General features: G+C 36.6%; 1 protein-coding gene across 3 annotated transcripts; it reads left to right on the top strand.

Moving 5' to 3' along the window:
- The first annotated feature begins 5,957 nt into the window (after positions 1 to 5,957).
- On the top strand, positions 5,958 to 24,420 carry LOC108711667 (hepatic lectin). Of its 3 annotated transcripts, XM_041587167.1 has the most exons (11): positions 5,958 to 6,104; positions 10,241 to 10,363; positions 11,401 to 11,517; positions 13,804 to 13,836; positions 16,146 to 16,199; positions 16,857 to 16,910; positions 17,664 to 17,717; positions 17,964 to 18,026; positions 18,883 to 19,028; positions 21,762 to 21,877; positions 23,869 to 24,420. In XM_041587167.1, exons 1-11 carry the CDS (start codon positions 5,972 to 5,974, stop codon positions 23,993 to 23,995), a joined length of 1,020 nt encoding a protein of 339 aa, XP_041443101.1. In that variant the 5' UTR covers positions 5,958 to 5,971; the 3' UTR covers positions 23,996 to 24,420. The 3 variants fall into 3 exon arrangements, with proteins under 3 accessions (XP_041443101.1, XP_041443102.1, XP_041443103.1); XM_041587168.1 differs by lacking the exon at positions 17,664 to 17,717; XM_041587169.1 differs by lacking the exons at positions 16,857 to 16,910; positions 17,664 to 17,717.
- Positions 24,421 to 25,279: the final 859 nt, after the last annotated feature.

Genomic DNA, 25,279 nt, shown 5'->3' with positions numbered 1-25,279 from the left:
TACAAAGCTATATAGCTGAAATACTTTAAAAATAAATAAATAAAAAAATGAAAACAAATTGCAAATTGTCTCAGAATATCACTCTCTACATCATACTAAAGGTTATCTCAAAGGTGAACAACCCCTTTAAGAATTACATTTTTTTTCTCCCCTGATCTTTTAGACCGGACTCACTATTAGTACCATGGAAGTTGTGTGCTGTCTCTGTACTGGAAAGCAGCAGCTACACAAACTTCATTGTCATCTAAAGTGAATCCATTGTAAAATCTTACCCATTTGTTCCAACCCAAACTGCTATGTGGTTTAAGAGATATTATTGTCATTTTCAGGAAATAAGGTCCTGTACTAACATGGAGATGTCTTCTTAAATCCCTTCAACTGAAATGAATGGATTTAAAGGATTCAAGGTGCATGTTACTTAATTATGCAATAATAAGAATTCCTGTTCCTTATGAAACTCTGGCACCCAACAATTGCTGACATATTTGAAAGCTGGAGAGCAATTACAAAACCAGATAATGTGGTTTCATAAATTGAATACCAGACAGGATGCAACAAAAACATTGCACTCAGCACGTCATTTGAGTTTCTGTATCCTAACTAACAACTGGAATGAAAGGAAAGTGAAACTTCAATTTTACATTCCTTGCATTTTACACTGTTTTTGTGGCCCCACTATTATATAATTGTAGAGACCCATGGGGTTATGCTCCCCTATGGGTTTAAATCCCTACACATCCTTATTTCCCTCGTTGCTGGGCAGAAGCCCAAGTATCTAGTTTGGGTAATTAGCATAATGTGTATCATGTTTCACTGGCTCAGAGGCTGATGATCACTTCGGGGGAGATTTATTAAGGGTTGAGTTGTGTTTTCCAAAAGAAATTCAGTCAAAAATCTAATTTTCAGGTTAAAAAATTAAAAAATTCAAGTTTATACCCGACCCTGGAAATAGCCTGAATCTGAAAATACACCATCTAATACCCTTAGAGGGCGCACAGAAATCAATGGTAGAGGTCTCTTAAACCATTTGAAGATTGTAGCCTTCATAATGTTTGAGTTTGTATCCATGGGTTTTGCTCAAAAACTCGATTCAAGTGATTTGATTTTTTTTTCCTGTGGAAAACCAGATTAATTTGAGTTTTCGGGTTTTATTAGGCTCATATAACTCTAAAATTCAACCTTGGATACCTTCCTGTCACACTTCACTATAGTACAGGCAGGGGATGGCTATTTCTCTTTTGCCTTCTACTTCAGGAGGGAGTGGATGTTGCTGGGAGCCTGGGACTTAGGCCCGATAAATCAAAGGCCCCAATGGTGGTGAAGTTGGCGACACAAGGATCCCGTGAATGAAGTGTAGTCAGGATAGGATAGAACCTATGAGAGCACCAACTAGGACGGATAAAAATGGATTAGTTATCCCCAGTGGCCTCTAGTATAGGGGTCACTAAGCTGAATAGGGATTTAGGTCTAGTGTATTCCTTAATCCAACATGTTGGAATCCAAGTAACTGGAGATCCTGAGGTTGCATTTAGAGAGGGTACAGAGAAGGGCAACTAAGCTGGTAAAAGGTATGGAAAATCTTAGCTATGAGGAAAGACTGCATCAAAAATATTCCACGTGGCCTGCGTTCCCATTTACGACCTACTATGTTCCAAGATGATGAAAGCTTTGTAGAGCGATGGGAATCAATCTTAAATATATGCTCGTTGGATCTCGAGCTGGCCCTAATGGAGCGTATACAAAAAGAGCTTCCCACCTGTGTTGATGAAAAAAGCTGTGTTGGAATAAGAGCTGCGGAACACTGAGGCAGCGGAGAAGTTTGAGTTCGGACGGAGTAAACTGCAGAGCTCATTACGTCAATTCCAGGATGAGGTAGAGATGCGGAAATGCCAGAAGTTCCAACGTGATGGCGCCGCCTATGAGAGCGGCAGAGTGTACCGCTGGGCGCATACAGTAAATCCACGGAGGCATTGTCGAGGTAACTTCAGAGGCAATCTGCGGGGAAAAAAGCCCAGAAATATGGTGACAACAGCGAGGGGGTCAGACACGGACTCCTCATCAACCTCACTGGATTTTTCAGGTGGCTCACAAGACGACAGCCAGGCAGAAGGAGAAGGAGAGGCGGCAGGAAACATAGGAGCAAAGGGGAAATCAGACCGGCCACAGAGGGAATGGAAACGCCCTGCTCGTTGGTTGTAAATATTTCTTCATGTACTCTAACGATTGATGAACAAAAAATATTGCAAAAGGGGCTATCATTTTGCCCTGACTCAAGCCCGGATTTTTTTGGGCTAGATTTGGAACTGACACGGTTCTTTAGAACCATTAAACTAAAAGCACATTTTGGGACAATGGAGAATTTAAAGGACACGTCAGGTAATATATGTGAAAATATGTTTGATCTGCATTTAAAGAGTGATTTTACACCTGATAAATCAAGTAAGGGCATTGATACATATATAACTATGGTTAAAGAGGATATTAAAAAACTAGAAGATATGTATAGATTAAGGAAGATTGAAAATAAGACACCTAACCTTACTAAATCAGAAAAAAATGGCCCTTAAAAATTTACAAGAGCGAAAGGATATAATGATTAAAACCACTGACAAGGGTGGAGCAGTGGTCGTTATGGAAAGGACATTCTATTAACAAAGTATTGAGACTATGTTAGCAGATACCAATACATATATTTTGCTTCCCACGGATCCATTACCTAAAATACAGGCATTGATAAGTACGATTTTACAAGAAGCCATAGATAATAAAGTTATTGATACAAAATTGGCAGTATTTCTGAAACAATCCAATCTGGTTACCCCTGTATTGTACACCCTACCCAAAATTGTACCCCACGGGGCGTCCAATTGTGGCAGGGGTACAATCGGTGTTTAACCTGATTGCGTTTTTTCTGGATAAGGTATTGTGCCCATATGTGGAGAAACAGAAATCCTTTATTTTAGATACTTCAAATTTTCTTAGTAAATTAAAACAACTGGGTCCAATTAGTGATGAGATATATCTGGTTACATTAGACATTGAAAGTCTGTATACCAATATCCCCCATATAGGTGGAATAGAGGCAGTTGTACAGTGTCTACATAATGATCCATGTTGGGATGGGGCACAAAAACGGTTAGTCATCACGCTTCTTAGAATAATTCTGGGGAAAAATTACTTTATGTTTCAGGATGAATTTTATGAGCAATGCTGTGGCACAGCAATGGGGTCAAATGTGGCCCCTACTTTTGCGAATATCTTTGTCAATAGTTTTGAAGAAACATATGTGTATTGAAATTTGAAGTTTTTACAACATTGTAAGTGTTGGTTTCGCTACATTGATGATGTCTTTATGCTCTGGGAGGGGCCACATATGACCCTTGATACATTTTTTATTGAGCTAAATGAATATTCAAGCTCTTTAAAATTGACGTCACATGTTGATTTACAAATAGTGATGGGTGAATTTATTCGCCAGGTGTGAATTCGAGACGAATTTGTGTGATTTGACGCCAGTGAATAAATTCGCAAAATGCCCGCGAAAATTTGCCGGCAAAAATTCACCGGCGTCAAAAAAAAAAATTAGTCGCGTCAAAAATGGGTGCCGGCGTCAAAAACGAGATGCCGGTGCCATTTTGCGAATTTCGCTGGAAATTCGCAAAATTTCCGGCGAAGCAAAATGGCGCAAATTCACCCATCACTATTTACAAAGAATTAATTTTCTGGATGTGTGGGTTTATAAAAATGATGGCAAATAAGCAACTGATTTGTATGTAAAGTCCACAGATAAAAATATTCTGTTGTTGTATTCTTCATTCCATCCAGCCCGTGTAAAAAGGTCGGTACCAAAATTTCAGTTTGCACGTGTCAAGAGGATAGTATCTGAAAATAGTGTTTTAGAAAATAGGCTGGATGAAATGGAAGATAAACTAACTGCTAGGGGCTATCCCAAGAAGGCATAGAGAGATACAAAGGTGAAATAATGTCCCAGACAGTAAAGAAAATACCAAAACAAGGAAATAGATTAGCTTTTGTAAGCTGTTATATTGTTCTGTCTAAAGATGTTGGAAAAATAATCAATAGGCATTGGGACATCTTAAAAGTTGCTTGCCAAGGGATACCTGTTTTTCAAAACCCACCTTTCTTGTCATTTAAGAGGGCACAATCCCTTAGGGATAAATTAGTACGAGCAGATGTTGGAGCAGGGAAGATGTTGAGACAGGGTACACTCTGTGGTACAAGGAATGGTACTTATCCATGCCTTGCATGTAAACATTGCAATAGTTGCATCAAGGGTGATACTATATATCACCCACATAAGGGTACTACATTTAAAATCAAAGGGTACTATACATGCCTGTCAACATTTGTAGCCTATGCAATAAAGTGTCCATGCGGCCTGATGTACATTGGTCAAACTACTAGACAGGCTAAAGAAAGAATAGGAGAACATAAATTGGATATAAAGAGAAAGGTACAACGAAATCCTGTAGCATGTCACTTTATAGACGCTATTTCCCAAATGCGGTTCGAAATTTTACAACAGATACCCAGACCTAGGAGAGGAGGTGACAGGGTTAAACAATTACTAAAATGTGAGGCAAATTGGATTAGAAAGCTTGGTACCTTGATGCCCGGTGGTCTGAATAAGGAATATGAACTATATCCTCTGTTATAAATCTGGCATTTTAAACTTTTTAAACTGATTTTAATATGATACATTACTTTGCTTATCTTCTAGTGAAAAAGCTTATTTAGTCTTTATGTGACAAATAAGTGAACTTCAATATTGTATTTAATGACGTAAGTGTAATTTGTTACAAATTGTCATTATAAAGTTTCAAACATACTATTTTGATACATTGTAATAGGCATAACCACTAGGGGGCATTGTTAATGAGGGTATTTAAGGAAGTTACATTTTGCAGTTTTATACCTTGTCAGCTTGATAAAAGGACCAGGAGGTCTGAAACATTGCTGTGCCAGATGTAATTCTGAAATAAAGGCGTTTTTATTTTGATATGGGAGTGCTGCTATCTATTTTTGATGTCGTTTGAAGGATGTGAAGTTGAACACATTAATTGGCATGCACCCCTTCAAGTGAGCCTTTGCAGATTTGAATGCTGGATAACTGTCTATATGAGGAAAGACTGGCCAAGTTGGGGATGTTCATGCTGGAGAAGAGGCACTTAAGGGGAGATATGTGTCAGGGCCCAAAGGTTTAGTTTTAAAGTAGTGGACCAAGGAGGAAGCTTAGAGGTTTCCAAACACAGTTCGCGGTACAAATGGGGTCAAGAAGAAGGATAGTCAGACAAGCAGAAGGTCGGTTCAGGTGGCAAGGATTCGTAAACGGGAAACAGGCAGAAGTCGAGATCAAGAGTCCACAAAAACAATAATTGCACCCAGGAACACAGTGAAGTAGAACCTATTCACGTGCAAGGGCTGTACGCCTCAGACATCCTTTTATAGTGGAATTTTGGCACCAAAACGTACGTGTAACATCATGCGTTACGTGCTGACGATGCACGTTTGATGGTGGTGCATGTTTTGATGCCGGCGTCGTGATGTTTTGACGGAGGCGTCAACATTTAACGTAGGCGACAAATTGCAGCATCCAGATCGAGGCGCTGGCATCAGCTTCCCATGAGGTCTGCCCTGGGCGCCGCCATTTTGGGTGGAATGCCGACGGGGAAGGACGTGCTGCACCACGCTCCTTACAATATGATAACTATGTAGAAGTATGTTACAGGATCATATAATAATCTCTCTAATGCTTTTGACACTTCAAATTGTTTTTTTTTGCTTCCTCTGGATCAACTGGCAGTTAGGCAGGTTAAAGTAGAGGTAAAAGGTTGAACTTGATGAATGTGGTATTTTTTCAACCTAACTTAATGTCGATTTATTACTATGTTACTACTCAGCCAGTTCATCTTTTTTGTAAAGTTTTTTAACGCACTGTTTAGAGGAAGTGATGAACAAAGAAAGCAGAAGTGGAGACCCAGGGAGCAGTTGTATGTGGCACGGAGGAGGCAGAACAACACTGAGAAGGAACCTGTCAACTGGGCAGAAAGACATTCCAATCCATTGGCACAAGATGGACAGAGGTAAGGAATAGAACAAGGGAATGGGATGGGAGAAACATAAATATAATGGGAATATGTCTGTGTTATTAATATTGAGAGAAGAACAGCACAGAGAGGAGCCTATACACACTGGGATGGTGCCCATTCTCCTCATCCATGTGGTGGAAATTTAGCAGGAAGGTACCAAACTGCAGAATAGGAGAATCCAGGACAAAGGTGGTAGGTTGGGCAGTGGAGAAGTTACCCAAAAAGAAAGAAGAGAAAAGGGAGGGTGGGAAGATGACCAGTCAGCTTAGGATTCTGAAATGTTAATACTGTACATCACCTGTAATGTTTTTACTTTCAAGAACATTTCCACAATGACTTGCATCCCTTCCCACAATGCTGTGCATAAGCCTGTGATTCTCTAGGGGGTTATTTATCAAAATCTGAAATGATCGCATTAGATTGATTGTGTGAATTTTTCAGACTTCAGTTTTTTTGCCCAAAAAACCCAGCACAAAACCCAGCAAATATCAGGCACCCACAGCAACCAATCAGATATTTGCTTTCATTGATTTCCTTGCAGCTGGCTAGGAAAATATAATCACTGGGTTACTGCCCAGGTGCAAATTTGCCCAGCGTTTATAAATAAGCCCCACTGTATCTTCGAGGCTTCTCCCATTGACTTATATACAACCTTGGCAGGTCTGAGATGCTGGATATTTGGACTCTGACTTTTTCCATTCTCGGGGTATAATAAATTCCAAAAAAATTGAGTTTTTCACTAAAAAATTGGATTTTACAGTCAAAAAAACTAGAATTGTAAAATTTTTTGGCATTTGGACATTAATAAATAACCCCCTTTGTCACTCAACATGCAAGATATATTTGACACATGACTGCAAGGGGGTTATCAAAATCTGAATTTATCTGATTTTTTTTAAATAAGAAAGTCTGACCAAACAAGAATCCATGATTGATCTTATTTATTATTACAAATATTGGATCGGGGAAGAACTCTATAAAATAGAGCGAAAACTCAAATCGTAAGATTTTTTCAGATTTTTTTTCCAAATTGCTTGATTTTTTTCAGACTTTATCCCAAAAGCCAGAATTTTCTGATTTTTGCCCGAAAAAGCCCGAAATAATTGGATTAATTCCAGTGCAGACCACAGAAACTTCCAAATGGGATAGGGACCTCTCCCATTGACTTATATACAATCTCGTCAGGTCTGAAATGGCGGATTTTCCGATTCAGACTTTTTGGAGCTTCGGGGTAAAATAAATTGCAAAAAAAAATAATTTTCCCACTAAAAATTCAGATTTTCTAGTAAAAACTGGAATGTTTAGAGTTTTCAGCATTCAGACTTTAATAAATAACCCCCTAAATATTTATTATAATATAGTTTAATTTTGCTGCTTAATTTATTAGCGCTGAATTATTTTCTGCCAAATTAATAATTTCTTTTCTGAAATAGGAGACATTTATTTCAAGCAGCAGTGCAGTAAATATTACTGGGCCTGTCAGACGGAGGATACTGGCACTGCCTTGTCTTGTGACACTCACTCTAATGTATATCTACAGTCCCTGTTATTTGGCCAATGGTACATTAGGTAACCTAGCTTTTCATGGTAAACATTGGTCAAAGCCACCAATAAAGCCCAGCAGGAGACAATGGTCCTATATAAATAATAAAGCTGAAGTCATAATTGCAAGTGCAACTGTTGGAACTGGGACATTTTGACATCTTAAAGGGCATGTAAAGTCAAAAAAATAAAATCCCACTTTTTTAATGAAAAAGAAACCTATCTCCAATATACTTTAATTAAAAAATGTGTACTGTTTTTTTAAGAAACCTGACTGTATGCAGTGAAATTTTCCCTTCATTTACTGCTGTGGATAGGAATTGTCAGACAGTCCCTACCTGCTCTGCAGGGAAACAATCATACTTATGTACAGCAGGGGGAGCCCCCACCTTACTTCCCAGCCATGCAGAACTCAAGCAGCTTTGTTTATGACGATCCCTAAGCAGCCCAGACCACACTGAGCATGTGCACAGTCTTAGTCTTGCAAAGATGTTTAACAAAGTTACAAGATGGTGACCCCCTGTAGCCAACTTTGAAAGCATAAATCATTTATTTGATTAGGCTTGTGGTGCAGTAAGTTCATGTTTATATTTAGTATACAAAATACAGCATTTCTAGCCTTATTCTATTTTAGACTTTACATGCCCTTTAAAGGGATTCTGTCATGATTTTTATGATGTAGTTTTTATTTCTAAATGACACTGTTTACACTGCAAATAATTCACTCTACAATATAACATTTTATTCCTGAACCAACAAGTGTATTTTTTTAGCTGCAATTGGTAGGGATGGGCGAATTTTTTCACGTTGTTTTGCCGTAAAAACGACGCCAATAGACTTGTATGGCGTTGTGCATCAAAAGACGCGCGTCAAAAAATGTAAAATATTTTATGAGCGTCGGCGACATTTTGCCGGTATGGTGAATGGGTTCAGCTGTAACAGCATAATGAGTGCCAGTAGGGGTTTCAGAAGTAGAATAAACATTTTCTGGCCAAATGAAACTATTTTACACTCATGTTACATATTTGTTTCAGGCAAATGGAACCTCCTTTCTAATGATGACAGTGTCCCTTTAAGGATTCTGATATCATTGCTCTGCCTCTATTGCTCTATATAAATATTTTATATATAAAACTACACGAGATCATCAAACACACTATACATTTCAGGGTAGGAGGAAGTCATCAGTCACATGAATGTATAAAAATACATTTTGTTGTGTAATCAGAAAATTGTACTTCTCAAAACTATTTTAGCAATATCTATCTATCTATCTATCTATCTATCTATCTATCTATCTATCATCTTTCTCTCTATCTATCTATCTATCTATCTATCTATCTATCTATCTATCTATCTATCATCTATCATCTATCTATCTATCTATCTATCTATCTATCTATCTATCCATCATCTATCTATCTATCTATCTATCTATCTATCTATCTATCTATCTATCTATCTATCTATATATCTATCTATCTATCTATCTATCTATCTATCTATCATCTTTCTCTCTCTCTCTCTCTCTCTCTCTCTCTCTCTCTCTCTCTCTCTCTCTCTATCTATCATCTATCTATCTATCTATCTATCTATCATTTATCTATCATCTATCTATCTATCTATCTATCAATCTATCAATCTATCTGGGGTTTTCCGGATAACAGATCTTTACGTAATTTGGGTCTCCATGCCTTAAGTCTGCTAGAAATTCATGTAAACATTAAATAAACCCAATAGGCTGGTTTTGCTTCCATTAAGGATTAATTGTATCTTAGTTTGGATCAAGTACAAGCTACTGTTTTATTATTAAAGAGAAAAAGGAAATAATTTTTAAAAATTTGGATTATTTGGATAAAATTGAGTCTATGGGAGACAGCCATTCCATAATTCAGAGCTTTCTGGATATCGGGTTAACGGATAAGGGATCTTATACCTGTATTAGAAAAACATCACGAATAGAAAATAGTAACAAATGACAAAAGTCTTTATTTATGGACAATTTAACATGAGAATAAGCCCAAACCAGCTGTTTCCTGGTCAAGTAAAGTCCTCATTTAAAAAGATTGGATAAATGGAATAACAAGCGTTATTTTTCTGGTGAACTTACTGAAACCAACAGAACTGAAAAATGTGTGCGAAGGGGAACAACTCCTTTAAACATGTCATTCTAATAGAAATAATTGCAAGAACAATGATACTTCTTGGAAAACAATAGAAGAGCAAAAAAATGTTTTCTGTCTTTCTCTTGCTGAATTATGGATTTATATTCTGGAATTACTGATCTGACCAGCACAGACACTTCCAGAGAGCATCCAACAATAGTAACTCACCAAGAATATCCCGATCTTCTCAAAACATTAAAGCGAACATTGATTTGTGCATGATAAGGCAAACTGTGGAAGTTTGAGAATTCACATCATAATACCTTATCTGTATGTGAGCAAGCAACTAGTGCTTTTTATAATGGGAGGGGCCAGTATTCATATCTGAACCAGAACTATGCTTGCCTTTAATCGAGATCTTAAGTAGCACATGCCATTAATTCAACTTTGTTAACAATATTTTTTTTTTTTTCAAATACCCAGGAAAATGGCAAAGTGATTCTGATATATATGAAAATATCACTTGCACTGAGGAACCCACTGGAACTGCATTGAAGATGAGGAAGATTCAACAGGAACCTAAAGAAGAAAACCTCTCACCAAAATGTAATCTGTAACTCTTATTTCTGTCTTCTTTGTGTGTTTAAAATTCACAATTTATTAGGTCATTTTTTGTTTTGAAATTGGATTGTTTCATAAATTGTAGGTCTTAATACAAACATACATAAGAGACTAGAAAATGTGTACCCCATGAGAACATGGTGGTGAGAAAATCAGTTCTATTCCACTTAGGGGGTTATTTACTAAAATCTGAATGCAAAAATAACGAAAAAAATTTCAGAATTTATTAAACCCCCGAGGATGGAAAGGTCTGAATCTGAAAATCCGGCATCTCAAACCTGTCGAGATTGCATATAAGTCAATGGGAGAAGTCCCAATGATTTTTTGATGTGCGCTGGGTTTCGGGCAATACCCCAAAGTTTTCAGGTGAAAATTATGAAAAAATAGTGAAAATCGAACGAAAAATTTCAAAAACATAGTGAAAATTTGTTTTTTTTTTTTGCAAAGCAAATTTTCAGTAAAATGTAATCAAAAATAAGCAGAAAAAACGCGAGCGGATTTGATGGGAGTGTAGCAGAAAATCTTGAGATAAATTTGGACTTTGATAAATAACCAACTAACAGTATAACGGTATATTACATATAACATATAATTCTCTGTGAAGTTCTTGGGAGCCTCATGTTTCAAAAAACTACTTACTAATACATTAAGTCATTACTGTTATAAATATCCTATATAAAATTTCAAGGGTGTTATTTATTAAAGTCCAAATCCAAAAAGCTAAAAAAATTGAGTTTTTTCAACTACAGAATTTTAGTGGAAAAAAACCTCGAATTTTTCAAGATTTATTATTCCTAGAAGATAGAAAAATTCTGAATCCGAATAGGTCATATTTTAAAAGATCTTAGGGACAATCAAAGTGTGAAATTACAATATATCAATCTTGGTCAACATTTTAAATTTCAGGACTAGGTCTAGTTTATTCTCTGTAAGGAATAATTTATCACTGCAAAATAACCCCCAGCATTCCTTTCCTAGCAAAGGCAATAAGTAAGGTATTTGTTTATCCATTTCTCTTTCAGTTCTGAAGGCAACTGAAACGTTAAGAACACAGAGGAGACTCCTGATGATTCTGGCGACCCTGCTGGTTCTTGTCTTCATTTTCCTGATAATCCTGACCAGCCTCATGTTTATCTACTGTGAGTATCACCAATAGTATCAAGGAGTTCTGTAATATGTAACTACAAATTCTTCAAAATCATGCATTTCGTACACTACCTTTGCTACCCAACTGCTGGTTGGAGACATTACCATACACATATAAAAATTCCATGGGTGGCCTCATTTCACTTGGTTGTGTTCTGGTTGACTCTAAGAAAGTCGTAAACTAGTAGATGAAGCTGGGGAAAGATGATCAACTTTTTTCTTAAATAGTTTCCACCACCTTCCTAACTGATTTAGGAGGAGATGAAAACCTCATCTACAGCTTCTTAATATTTGGCTGTGAAGAGAAAACATGACCTAACAATATGAACATGAACGGTCCCTGGATATTTATTAGATTTATTAGATAATTCTGTTACATTGCCAAAAAAAATTTAAAAAATTTAATTACTGGAAACCCTTCAGTTCCCCTAGTTTGATGTTTCTTCAAACGTCCCCTTGGTATAACACTTAAAAAGCTGTAGTAGTTGCACACATCCTAAACGTCTCCTTATTTATGGTGTCAACGTAAAGGCATTTGGTGTGATATTTATAAAATTGTGCCACAGTTGCCTCTGTATATTCAGTATTATACATTCTAATTGACATTCTGAAGTCTATGGATGAGCATGGAGTAAATCTGGAGCAAGTCTAGTAAACTGGTAGAAACTGGTGTAGTTAGTAAAATTGTATAAAAAAATAAAATAAGGGACAGATGCACCGTTAGTGTTCATTCTAAGAGCACTTGCACCCCCCGTGTGTTTTACTCTGCTCAGAGCCTCAAATTAAAAAAAATCTGGCACTCAGTGAAGAGGAGGCACTAGCCTGTCTTTACTCTCTGCTACACCTCTGTCACTTGGTACCTTGCTTATCATTTAGGGTGGGTAGGGGGCATAAGAGGGAATGACTACATGTCCCCCACCTTTCACTAATACAGTGCTGACTAACTAGCCAGTGTTGTATTATTGAACACAAACCAAAGAGCAGGAAGCAAAGTGCAAACAAAGGCCTCTCACAAATGAGCCCTTATACAATTTTACTAGTTACCCAAGTTTCTACACACATTGCAGTTTATTTAGTCCAGTTTTTTAACACATGGGGCAAGATTTACTTTTACTAATTCACCAGAAATCCCATCCGCAGGGACATCGTTCATTTACTAAGAGGCGTAGAGGACAATTCGTTAGCAAAAGAGACCATCGATATCTCACCTTTGTACCTTATCGCCAGACACATTTTCGTTTAGGCGAATGATCATTACTCCACAAATGCACTAAAGTGTGAATTTTACTGAACCTGTTACCTCTTTCGTCAAAGTTTCCTTCACCATCTTAGACCTGGCGAACTGATAAAATGAAGCTACATCTTCCTCAATCTTATGTCAGTGACATCATATCCTGTATCCCAGAAAGTTCTAAAACAACAATGGCGTTTTTTCATATTTTAAATCGAGATTGCCTTCAGAAGTCCTAACTATTCAAGATTTTTGGTTAACATTTATTTCCCAACCATTTGAGGGGCATGTCACATTTGTTTTAGGGTGGGCTCATGTCTAGGGCATTAGAGGATCTCTTTTGTCTTTATTTTGCTTCCTTGGACATTTGTAATAATTAGTGGCCACTTCAAGCATTTGCCCAACATTTCCAATAAAGACGTATATATGACCTATATGTACCTGCCCTATTCAAATTGACCTAAGTGTAAGAGTACTAACGAAGTTTTACTAGGTAGAAACGAATGCTAATGAAACGTACTGCCAAAGTAACTCTAGTGAAAAGTCACCAGCGTTTAGCAGACGTGATGCAACTTCATATTTTAGTAAATTACCATAGTGGTAACTAATTTGCACCTGGTGAAGAGGCGTGAAGTGTGGCGATATATGCAGATATCGAGTTATTTAATACATGTTATAAAACTGCAAGTATCCTTGTAGTTGGTAAATAAGGGCCTCCAATCCCTTAATCAGACCCACAAATGACAGGCTTATAAATAGAGTAAAATTTAAAGAAAATACTTTAAATATTGTCATAAGTTGGGAGGGCATTCTTGGATAAGTAGTTGTCCACAGAGATCATTGAAGATCTTGGTTGCAAATGGATCCTCTTTGCCCAACAAAGTAATCATTTTTGTTATTTTTTAAAACATTGTTTTTATAAATTAACCAAACTGTCCTGAACTTCCATGCAATGACCAGTACCTTCATAAACACAGGAGACTATATGGCAGGGAAGTGTTACGTTTGTATGGAGCTCAGTCACCTGCTTCTGATCTTCTCTTTCCAGATTCTATGGTGAGCAGTCAGCTAAAGCAGCAAGGTGAGTATTCCCTATATATTGTCTACAAATTCATCCATTAATCACACAAACACAAGTATAAAGACTTGAGAAACAATCCCTGTAGTTACATGAGTGCTCTGCTGTTTTCTCTTTGTCTCAGGCCTTACCTGCCTGCGGAAAGTCCATAAGCTTATTGGCAGCAAAAATGAATTGTGTTTGAACCCCTAAGTAATGTTGAGCAGTATAAAACACAATAGCTGTGCATAAGGATTAATAATACATTATTCTACTTCCACTTATTTGTACAGGTATGGAATCCATTATCTGGAAACTCGTTATCCAGAAAGCTCCAAATTACAGAAAGGCCGTCTCCCATAGACTTCATTTTAATCATATAATTCACAGTTTTAAGATTGATTTCCCTTTTCTCTGTAATAATAAAACAGTAACTTGTACTTGATCCCAACTAAGATATAATTAATCCTTATTGGAAGCAAAACCAGCCTATTGGGTTTATTTCATGTTTACATTATTTTCTAGCAGACTTAAGGTATGAAGATCCAAATTCCAGAAAAATTTCAAATGTTGAAATGTTCTAAAATACACAAAGACATTGGAATGCAAACATAGCACATTCTCTACTGGTACCTCAGTAAATTAAATCCTTATTACACTATAAGCTAGCAATAAAAAAACAGGATGATAAAGAACTAAATAAAGTTTATCAGGGCAGTGCATATTTATAAAGCCATGTCATAAGTTCAGTACAAACAACTATTTCCCCTATTACAAGTATGAGATCCATTATCTGGAAATCTGTCCGCCAGAATGCTCCGAATTACCGGAAGGCCGTCTCCTATAGACTCCATTTTAATCAAATAATTATAGAAAGTTCTTATAGAAGGTAAATTAATCCCACTGGGGTTATTTAATGTTTAAAAGATTTTTTTAGAATGAAGATCCAAATTATGGAAAGATCCCAAATACAGAAAACTCTGGCCCAGAGAATTCTGGATAACAGGTCCCATACCTGTACTATAATTCTAATGTAAAGACTCTGGGTGTGCTCATTATAAAATCAAGTATGCCAGAAGTGAGCAATTGTGCAAAGTAAAACAGGACATTTAGGGGTCCTATTTACTAAACCTGTATTTTTATTTTTTTTTTAAAGGGCACGTAAAGTCAAAAAAATAAAATCCCATTTTTACTTTCTATAATGTGTACAATTTTTATAAGAAACCTGACTGTATGCAGTGAAATTCTTCCTTCATTTACTGCTGTGGATAGGAATTGTCAGATGGTCCCTAACTGCTCTGCAGGGAAACAATCATACTTATGAACAGCAGGGGGAGTCCCCGCCTTACTTCCCAGCCATGCAGAACTCAAGCAGCTTTGTTTATGACGATCCCTAAGCAGCCCAGACCACACTGAGCATGTGCACAGTCTTAGTCTTGCAAAGATCTTTAACAAAGTTACAAGGTGGTGACCCCCTGTAGCCAACTTTGAAAGCATAAATTATTTGTTTGATTAGGCTTGTGGTGCAGTAAGTTCATGTTTATATTTAGTATACAAAATACAGCATTTCTATTCTATTTTAGACTTTACATGCCCTTTAATTAAATAAATTCGACCTAACTCCCAACCTCGGATTGCATTAATTTACTAAAAAAATCAGATTGAAAAGAGTACTTGCAGGAATTTAAAAAATTAAATTTACGGGAGTTAAGGGGAGCTTTTCTTTTCTAATTATTTTTTTTTTGGTACAGGTGTGGGACCTGTTATCCAAAATGCTCAGGACCTGGGGTATTCCAGATAATGGATCTTTCCATAATTTGGATCTTTATACCTAAGTATAAAATCATTTAAATATTAAATAAACCCAAAAGGCTGGTTTTGCTTCCAATAATGATTAATTATATCTTAGTTGGGATCAAGTACAAGGTACTGTTTTACTATTACACAGAAAAGGGAAATCATTTTTAGAAATTTGGATTATTTGGATAAAATGGAATCTATGGGAGATGGCCTTACTATAATTTGGATCTTTCTGGATAATGGGTTTCTGGATAGCAGATCCCATACCTGTATTTCAAAATAAACAGTAAGAGCAAAATCAACAAAATGTTGACTTACAATAAAGCCCAACAGTTTACAAAATAAAAGAAAAAGATTATTACATATCAATCCATCGAGAATAAAGCAACAAGTGTTGACTTTAAACAAAGATTCATCAAGAAACATAAATTAATATAAAATGCTATATAATTGCAAGCACAATGTGTTAAAATGTTGCTGGCATAAGTATTCCTCCTCTTTAATTCATTTATATTCCTCTTTACTCCTTGCAGATGAGGAAAAGGACAACCTTCAAACACAAATCACAACCATAAACCAAACAATCGGTAAGTCATTTCCCTTTTCTTTTTTGTTCTAATTATATACTACTTTTAGTGATAGACTATATTTTATTGGAATCATGATTACAAGTTACGTCTTAATAGACTATTTGAATCTGGTTGATTCAAATCTGAACTGGTTGGCTTGAAGTATAGGGGAAATGCAAGTTAGGATTGTATCTAGCCTTGAATAACTTCAGTAGTAATTGGAGTATTACGTGTTGTGGACACTAACCTGCAGATGAGTGTTAAAAATTGTTGCTCATATTTAAGGTATCTTATACAGAATTGGACAAAAAGTACCAGTGTAGGGTTGATGAAGACCTTGAGACCTCTTGCTATCATAAGAAATTGAGTGGATCTGCAGACTGGAGACCAGTATTTATTTTCTAGATATATATTCCAAAAGCAATCCAAAAGAAAATTCTTCCAGATTAAAACAAAATTCCCACCTCTATTTTGAGATGTTCTAAAATAAAGGAGAACAATGGAATATAAACAACACAGCTCACCATACATGTGTATCACATGACTCATTGGAAACCAGTGTGTCGGATAAGAGTTAACATGTTGTAGCATAGAAATGTTTCACTTGATGGCACTTTAGTGTCAATTAATAAGTCAGCAATAAACATGACTACACAGTAAAGTTTCTCTGTGCAGATGAACAGAAAGCCAACCTTCTTACACAAATTTCAACCACAAAGGAGACACTTGGTAAGAAATCATTTTTTTTCCTTTCTAATTAGTGTTTTTTAGTTATTTTACTGGTGTTATATATACAATCCACCGCGACACCTGTATTTAAATTACAGCAATGATGGTGCTGGTTACCCACAGACTCGGCTAGGTCCCACAGTATCAGCAATATATGTACAAGTATCCTCACACACTCTATTATTCTGCAGTTTCTTTATTTCAATGCCATCAGTATCTATACTGGTATTTTACTGGAGCAGTTCCATGTGCAGAGCAACAGACCCAATGACCCTAGATTATTACTAGGGCTGATTAAGAAAACCAATAAAGACCATTATTTGAACTTTTTGGAGTGTGGACTGTTGTCCATATTTTTGGGAAACATATTAATAGAATACACCCCTGGGTCCTCCAAAGATCTTATCTCAGTTTTATCATTACTATAACTGTCTGCTGTCTGTTATGGCTCTACAACATGATATGGAGTCTAGTAAATAATAAACATACATTTTGGGAGAGAAGCAGAAATGCTAGATGAGGATACACTTAGTTATGTCAAGTTACATGTACATTCATCTTTTGATGAACAAGCTATGAAGTAAACCCACTTGCTTTAGAACATATGGCACTCTGATACAAAATACCTTCTAAAGTTCAATAAAGTCATCCCACAGGGGGCCCCAAAAAAAGGATCTGCAGATGAGACAACATGTATTGCCACACACAAACATTTTCTGACAATTCTTTGGCAATTCTGTTTATTGTTTGCAGATAAGCAGAAAACCAACATTCTAACACAAATCACAGCCATGCAACAGACATTGGGTAAGCAATTGCCTTTTTTCTGTTTCATTAAGACATGCACTAAGTAGAGGGTTCCCTAATAAATCTCACTGCTACATTCTGTAGAGGTAGGCTCAAGAGCTTATTTCACAATGGGGGTGCAATGCTTTTCCATGATTTCATAGTAAAAGAGCCATATTATTTTCAGGTGCAAAACTAAGGGGAAGATTATGATGCTCTGTGGTTCTGTAAATGAATGGTTTTAGCAATGACATCTCTTCTTTTCAGATTCCCGTATATCAGAGTCAATGCGCAGTACTAAACAGGACATCTTACAGACAATACAAAATGGTAACTAACTGCATGACAAAAGTAATGTAATGTGGGTAGTGTTGTGGTATATTGTCCAAGGGATAAAAAAACGTAGCTAGGTTTAAGAAAATGTTTGTTGGGTTTGACCCCTGGCTCCTGGTCTGGTCTGTTAGGCAAGGCATCATGAGCTAAAAATGAATGCATGTTATCATGGGAAAATTAGCACTGAAAATGGATCTACAACCCAACTGAATACCTGAGGAATGTCTGCTGCAAGCCAGGCCTGATCCCCAAATCAGTGCCCAGACTGAATAGAAGCAAATTCCACAAGCAATGTTACAACATCTAGTGGAAAGCCTCCTAGAAGAAAAGGGGCTGTTATAGCAGCAAAGTGAGAATCAACTTCATATTAATCTCATTGGTTTGAGAAAGAGATGGTGGACAGGCAGGTGTCTGGATACTTTTGGCCATAAAGTGCACATAGATGATAGATAGATAAATAGATAGATAGATAGATTTATCATTTTCTAAGGTTTGAAATCAGTCCAAAAAAGCCAGTGTGTCATCTTGCACATTTTCTCATGTAAACTTGATGTTGTGGTCCACTGTATTGATTTGTTCAGTGAAAGTCTGTACCTCCTGTTTGTGTATTTAAACCCATGTATCAATGACTTATTTCTATGGATATATTAAAATTTAAAAATAACTTTGTAAACTCTTCCTTATTCATTCAAGCACAATTTAAAAACCAAAAGGATTTATAATTCAGAGAAACCAAATGGAATTGCAACAGGGGATTCTAACTGACTATGGTGGAACATCTAAGTGCAGCACAGGCATTGGGTGGAACATATAAATTCATTTTTACAGACCCAAACTCTGTTTTCCCTTCCAGAGAAACCCAAATGTGATTCTAACTGGAAAGCATTTGATGGAAGCTGTTATTATATTGTTACAACTAAGAAAAACCGGGACGATGCCCAGGCCACTTGTAAATCAATGAACAGTGATCTGGTTATTATCAACAGTGACAGGAAAAAGGTGAGACACTTACTGTATATACACAGCTGGTTCCATTCACTATAAACATCTCATTACATTATAGTAGAGATATCCAGGCCCCACCCACCTTGTACAATATATTGCACTATTACCAGCCCTACATTATTTCTACAAATAAGAACAATATGGAACAAAAGCTTGGACCTTGCCAACTCCCACTTTATCTTGATTTCTTTAATAGAGCTCATTATTTTTTCCAGTGCCCAGTTTATTCATTTTCTGGTGTCTGTGATACCCACCTTCTATGGCATGTTTATGATCTCTAGTGGATTTACTTGAATATACATTTAAGAAGATCTCAAACTAGGCCAGCAATATGGAGCTGAAGTGGGAAACTATGTTAGCCTAAGGGAGTCCTAGATTGAATAGATCATCCTCATATTCTTTGTGAGTTAATGATACATAACATATTTAAAAATCTTTAGAAATATCAGCCCTGCATTAAACTATATAGTAACCGTTTCTCAAATCTCTGTGATGGATTCTCATGAGCTCTAGGATCCATGTTTAAATTCTTTTTGCAGAACAAAGTATATGTTTCTAAATCCTTAGTAAACACTCTCTTGAGCACCTCCACAACTTCCCCCCAGTTTTAAATATATTATATCCAGGTAATACCAAGCTGTTTGAGTATCTCAGGTTGACATTTGTATAACTAGGAAGTAACAGACACAAAACCCACAGAAACATACATTAATGGTGCAATTGTCTCCTACTTAAGGCTACAGGGATATCTAGATGTTGTTTACAGATCTGGGGTTTCTCAAGCAAAGTGTGAGGTTCAGTTCAAAAATGTTATTCTAAAATTAGGGGGCTTATTTATAAAAGTCAGAATGCTGAAAAATTAAAGTTGTTAAGACTATAAATTCAGAATTTTTAGTGAAAAAAAAACATTTTTCGTAATTTATTATACCCCAAGGATGGAAAAAGTAAGAATCCCAAAAATTCAGCATCTCAGACCTGCAGAGGTTGTATATAAGTCCATAGGAGAAGTCCTGAAGATTTCTTGATCTGCTTTGGGTTTCGTGCAATAATCCAAAGATTTTGTGGTTTTTGGGAAAAAATTTGAAAAAATCTGAGTTTTTGGGTGGAAAATCCAAAACATTTGTACGAATTTTTCACAAATTTTTCTAGTTTTTTCCCGCACAGGAAATTTTCTGGAAAATGTATTGGTAAATAAGGGGAAATAACCCATGCGGATCTGGCCGGAGAATATTTCGGAAATAAATATTTTCAAATTTTGATAAATAACCCCCTAGGTGTCATATATTTCAAAAATAACAAGAAGCATTTAAGTTGTTGTGATTATGAGCTTTTATTGAGAAGCAATATATAACAGTAAATTTTCCCGACCAGAATTGTTATTTATGTAGTGATCCATTCAAGTTTGAACTGATTTAAAATGGTCCAATAGGATCAGTGCAGCTCCCATTGACTTCTATAGGACCTTGACAACTTTTACCTGGAGAAGTATTCTATTACAGATTTTTGTGGTTCTTTTTACACTTAAGGGTAGAACTACATGCGCATTTTTCCATCCAATTGGTTCTGTTCCGACGCGGCTCGTCGAATCGCAGGCGTCACATCGGATGCGCCAAATCTAAGGTAAGTAATAGAAATGTCGGATGTTGTCGATGTGTCTGCATCCGACAGTTGTGTTGTGTCGGATGCATGTTGTGACAACCTACGACATTCCTATTACTTACCTTAGATTCAGAGCATCCAACATGATGCTGGCGCTTCGTTGCGTCGGTACAGAAGCTATCGGATGTAAAAACACCCATCTAGTTCTACCCTAACAAATCTTGATTTTTTTAGAGCTTTAAAAATGATAGGAAAAGCATGTTTATTTAGAAATTCGTGGAAAAATTTGAATAACAAATTAGATGGGGCCCCAAGATATGCAGAGCCAATGCTCCAGGAGAACCCCATGTTGTTTAACCAAAAGTACCTGTTGATGTTAAATTCCTATAAAAGTCTTTATTTTAATCAAAATTGTTGTCTAAAAAGTCACCACTCTAATGAAGTAAGTAATTAAAAGCACAAATAAAGGATTCCATTCCTTCAATATAAATATGAAAATATTACTTAATGCCCTTCAGTTAAAATATATATCAAGATGTACTGTACCATGATCACAACCAAAATGGTCCAAAATGCTATGGCATGGACAGAGTTACTGGAGACATACGAAACACTAAACAGGTATGGCACCTGTTATTTAGAATGCTTGGGATCTGGGGTTTTCCGGATAACAGATCTTTCCCTAATTTGGATCTTCATACCTTAAGTCTTGTAGAAAATCATGTAAACGTTAAATAAACCCAATAGGCTGGTTTTGCGTCTAATATGGATTAATTATATCTTAGTTGGGATCAATTATTTGGATGAAATGGAGTCTATGGGAGAAGACATTTACGTAATTTTAAGCTTTCTGGATAATGTGTTTCTGGATAATGTGTTTCTGGATAATGGATCTCATACCAGTAATAAAAAGAGCAAGTTGCTCTATGTATAAATGTACCTTCCCCCTTAGGGCTAAATTTCATGCATGACTAACAATTGTTTTAATATTTTCATATTTATATTTGAGGCATTATAATATATATTTTATGCTTATATATATTAGAGCAGTGATTCTTTTAGACAACAATTTTGATAGACAGAAAGTTACCTGTGTGTTGTAATGAGAGGTGTCTTCTGCTTCCCTAGAACTTTATTGAAAGTATTACTGACAGCTCATATTTTTGGATTGGCCTCAAAAGGGATAAGAATAACAAGGATGAGTGGAGATGGGTGGATGGGACATACTATTATCCACCACAGCGGTAAGTTGAAGAATCTGTCCTTGGTCGTTCCATTTTCCATAAAGTTTTATTGAGAGTCAATTAAAAATCAAAGTGAAGCAATAACTATAGAATGTAACAATATATCTGAGAAGCCTTTGTATACACATGTATACACCTCTATATACAGTTAGGTCCATAATTCTTTGGACAGAGACAACTTTTTTTCTAATTTTGGTTCTGTACATTACCACAATGAATTTTAAATGAAACAACTCAGATGCAGTTGAACTGCAGAATTTCAGCTTCAATTCAGTGGGTTGAACAAAAAGATTGCATAAAGATATGAGGAACTAAAGCCTTTTATAACACAATCACTTCATTTCAGGGGCTCAAAAGCAATAGGACAAATTAAAAAACTGAAAATAAATTGTTCATTTCTAATACTTGGTTGAAAACCCTTTGCTGGCAATGACAGCCTGAAGTCTTGAACTCATGGACATCACCAGATTCTGGGTTTCCTCCTTTTTAATGCTCTGCCAGGCCTTTACTGCAGCTGCTTTCAGTTGCTGTTTGTTTGTGGGCCTTTCTGTCTGAAGTTAAGTCTTTAACAAGTGAACTGCAGCTCAGTTGGGTTCAGATCAGGTGACTGACTTGGCCATTCAATAATATTCCACTTCTTTGCTTTAATAAACTCCTGTGTTGCTTTGGCTGTATGTTTTGGGCCATTGTCCATCTGTATTATGAAACACCTACCAATCAATGTGACTGCATTTAGCTGGATTTGAGCAGACAGTGTCTCTAAAAAGCTCAGAATTCATTCTTGTGCTTCTGTCCTGTGTCACATGATGGATAAACACTAGTGTCCCTGTGCCACTGGCAGCCATGCACACCCAAGCCATCAAACTGCCTCCCAAAGGTTTTATACATCATGTGCTATGCCTTCTCCATACTTTTTCTTGCCATCATTCTGGTAGAGGTTGATCTTGGTTTCATCTGTCCAAAGAATGTTTTTCCAGAACTGTGCTGGCTTTTTAGATGTGTATTAGTAAAGACCAATCTAGCCTTTCTCTTCTTGATGCTTATGAGTGGCTTGCACCTTGCAGTGCACCCTCTGTATTTACTTTCATACAGTCTTCTCTTTATGGTAGACTTGGATATAGATATACCTACCTCCTGGAGAGTGTCGTTCACTGTTGTGAAGGGGTTTCTCTTCACCATGGAAATGATTCTGCGATCATCCACCACTGTTTGTCTTCCGTGGATGTCCAGGTCTTATTGCGTTGCTGAGTTCACCAGTGTTTTCTTTCTTTCTCCAGATGTACCAAACGGTAGATTTTGCTACTCTTAATATTGTAGCAATTTCTCAGATGGGTTTTTTTTCCTGATTTTGCAGCTTAACGATGGCTTGTTTCACCTGCATGGAGAGCTCCTTTGACCGCATGTTGTCTGTTCACAGCACATACAAGAACCTCAGTTCCTCACATTTTTATTCAATCTTTTTGTTCAACCCACTGAATTAAAGCTGAAAGTCTGCAGTTCAACTGCATCTGAGTTGTTTCATTTAAAAGTCATTGTGGTAATGTACAGAACCAAAATTAGAAAAAAGTTGTTTCTGTCCAAAGATTTATGGACCTAACTGTATTTAACTGTTTTTACTTTGCTCATTAGAACCAGACCAGTAAAATATCCCTTTCGTTTTATCTTCAAATTTTGCCCTTTTTAATGCAGGAAATAATAAACACCATTGTTATTGCCTAATGAAAGCAATAGACAAAAAGTAAGTTAAGCAAATTCATTGAAGTCATTTTGAAAAAAGTGGGTGTATGGTCCCTTTAAAGTAACTGAAATATTACATATAATTTTTTCTTCTATCTGGGCTCTTTAAACTCTACAAGTGCTGATTTTTTACTATATTTACCTGCTTTCTACCAGTGTCCTAATGAAATGGGACAACGTGGTTCGTAACATCAATATTTGTGCAGCACCTAAACATGCAATTCCCAGTTTAACAGTCTGCAATTCTTCTGCAGATTTTGGATGGAGGGGGAGCCAAATAACGGAAGTGGAAGTGAAGATTGTGTTCACATTTGGAAACAGAAAAAATGGAATGATGTTTTTTGCTCCGATGAGTATAAGGCAATCTGCGAGAAAAAATAATATGTTGTGTAAAGGAGGAGTGGATTTCAGTTGTTGAGCACTCTATTAGAATGCCAATCTCTATAAAAATTCTCCTAAAAACAAGAAAGGAGTATGTATATTTAGTGTTACATGGGTAATGTCTAATAATGACTGGGGAGGGCTGAAGAGATAATTAAAGATAATTGCTGAAGGAGTTTCAATTAAAAGGCATAACATGAACTAAAAGGATACTCTTTAGCAGCAGGTCCCTGCATCTCAGAGTTTTCAAAACTAAGCAGCATGAACATTGAAACATACCCTTAATATTCCAATTAATTGGTCTTGTATCTAGACAACTATCCCCTCAGTCAACTGATGTCTGAACACAGCCTCTGTGTCTTCCTCAAAGTATTACTTGCCTGCAGCATCGACTTCTTTGTTTTTCAATAAATTGTTGTCTCTGATCAGTGCCAAGTGAACTTTTCATAAAGATGTCTCTGCGTTATAGGGTGGGTAGGTCTTTGGGTTGGACTTTGACTAAACTGGATCTCAGATGCAGTTTCACAGCAGTCAGACATTGAACTTCCACTAATTCACCCAGCACTCCAGCAGTGAAAGTGTTCAAACACAATACAAACACTTTTTAAGGACTGATTTATAGTGATGAGTGAATTTGTTCTGTTTTCCTCTGCCAAGGATTCCCTGCAAAATTCACGAAACTGGCGAAAAATTGCAAACAATGATTTTGACACCGGCACCTATTAAAGTCAAAGGTCGTACGTTAATTGTCGCCGGCATCAAACTGTCACTGGCGGCGAAAAAACGTTGGCATCAAAAAAATTTTGGCGTTGCTGAATTTTCACCATCGAATTTTCACGCCAAATTCACAAATTTATTCACCACAACACGCTAAATCACCACAAATTTGCACCTGCCAAATAAATTCTCCCATCACTACTGATTAATCAAAGGTCAAAAGGTAGAGTTACTTTTACCGCTAATTAATTTGAATCACCTTGAAACGCGAATGGTATCTTATTGAAGAAGAACTCAAATGGCCTGATTCTGAAACCTGAAAAATCAAGTTTTCCGCAGGGAAAAAACTCAAATTGATCAAATTAAGTTCTTCATTCGAGGTTACGGCCAAAACCCTCAACAAAAAAACATGAACATCCAGCAGGTTGTTAACCTCTTCAAATGGTTCCAGGGAACTCTACCATTGACTTCTACATGAACTCGCCAGGTTTTAGGTGATCGACTTGTTCAGGTTTAGGCGATCTATCAAATTTGAGGTCCAGGGTAGGGGGATGATATATCTCAGAT

This window comes from Xenopus laevis, chromosome 3L, assembly GCF_017654675.1.
Source record: "Xenopus laevis strain J_2021 chromosome 3L, Xenopus_laevis_v10.1, whole genome shotgun sequence".
Taxonomy (NCBI): Eukaryota; Metazoa; Chordata; class Amphibia; order Anura; family Pipidae; genus Xenopus; species Xenopus laevis.
This window is presented reverse-complemented; position numbering and strand designations above follow the sequence as displayed.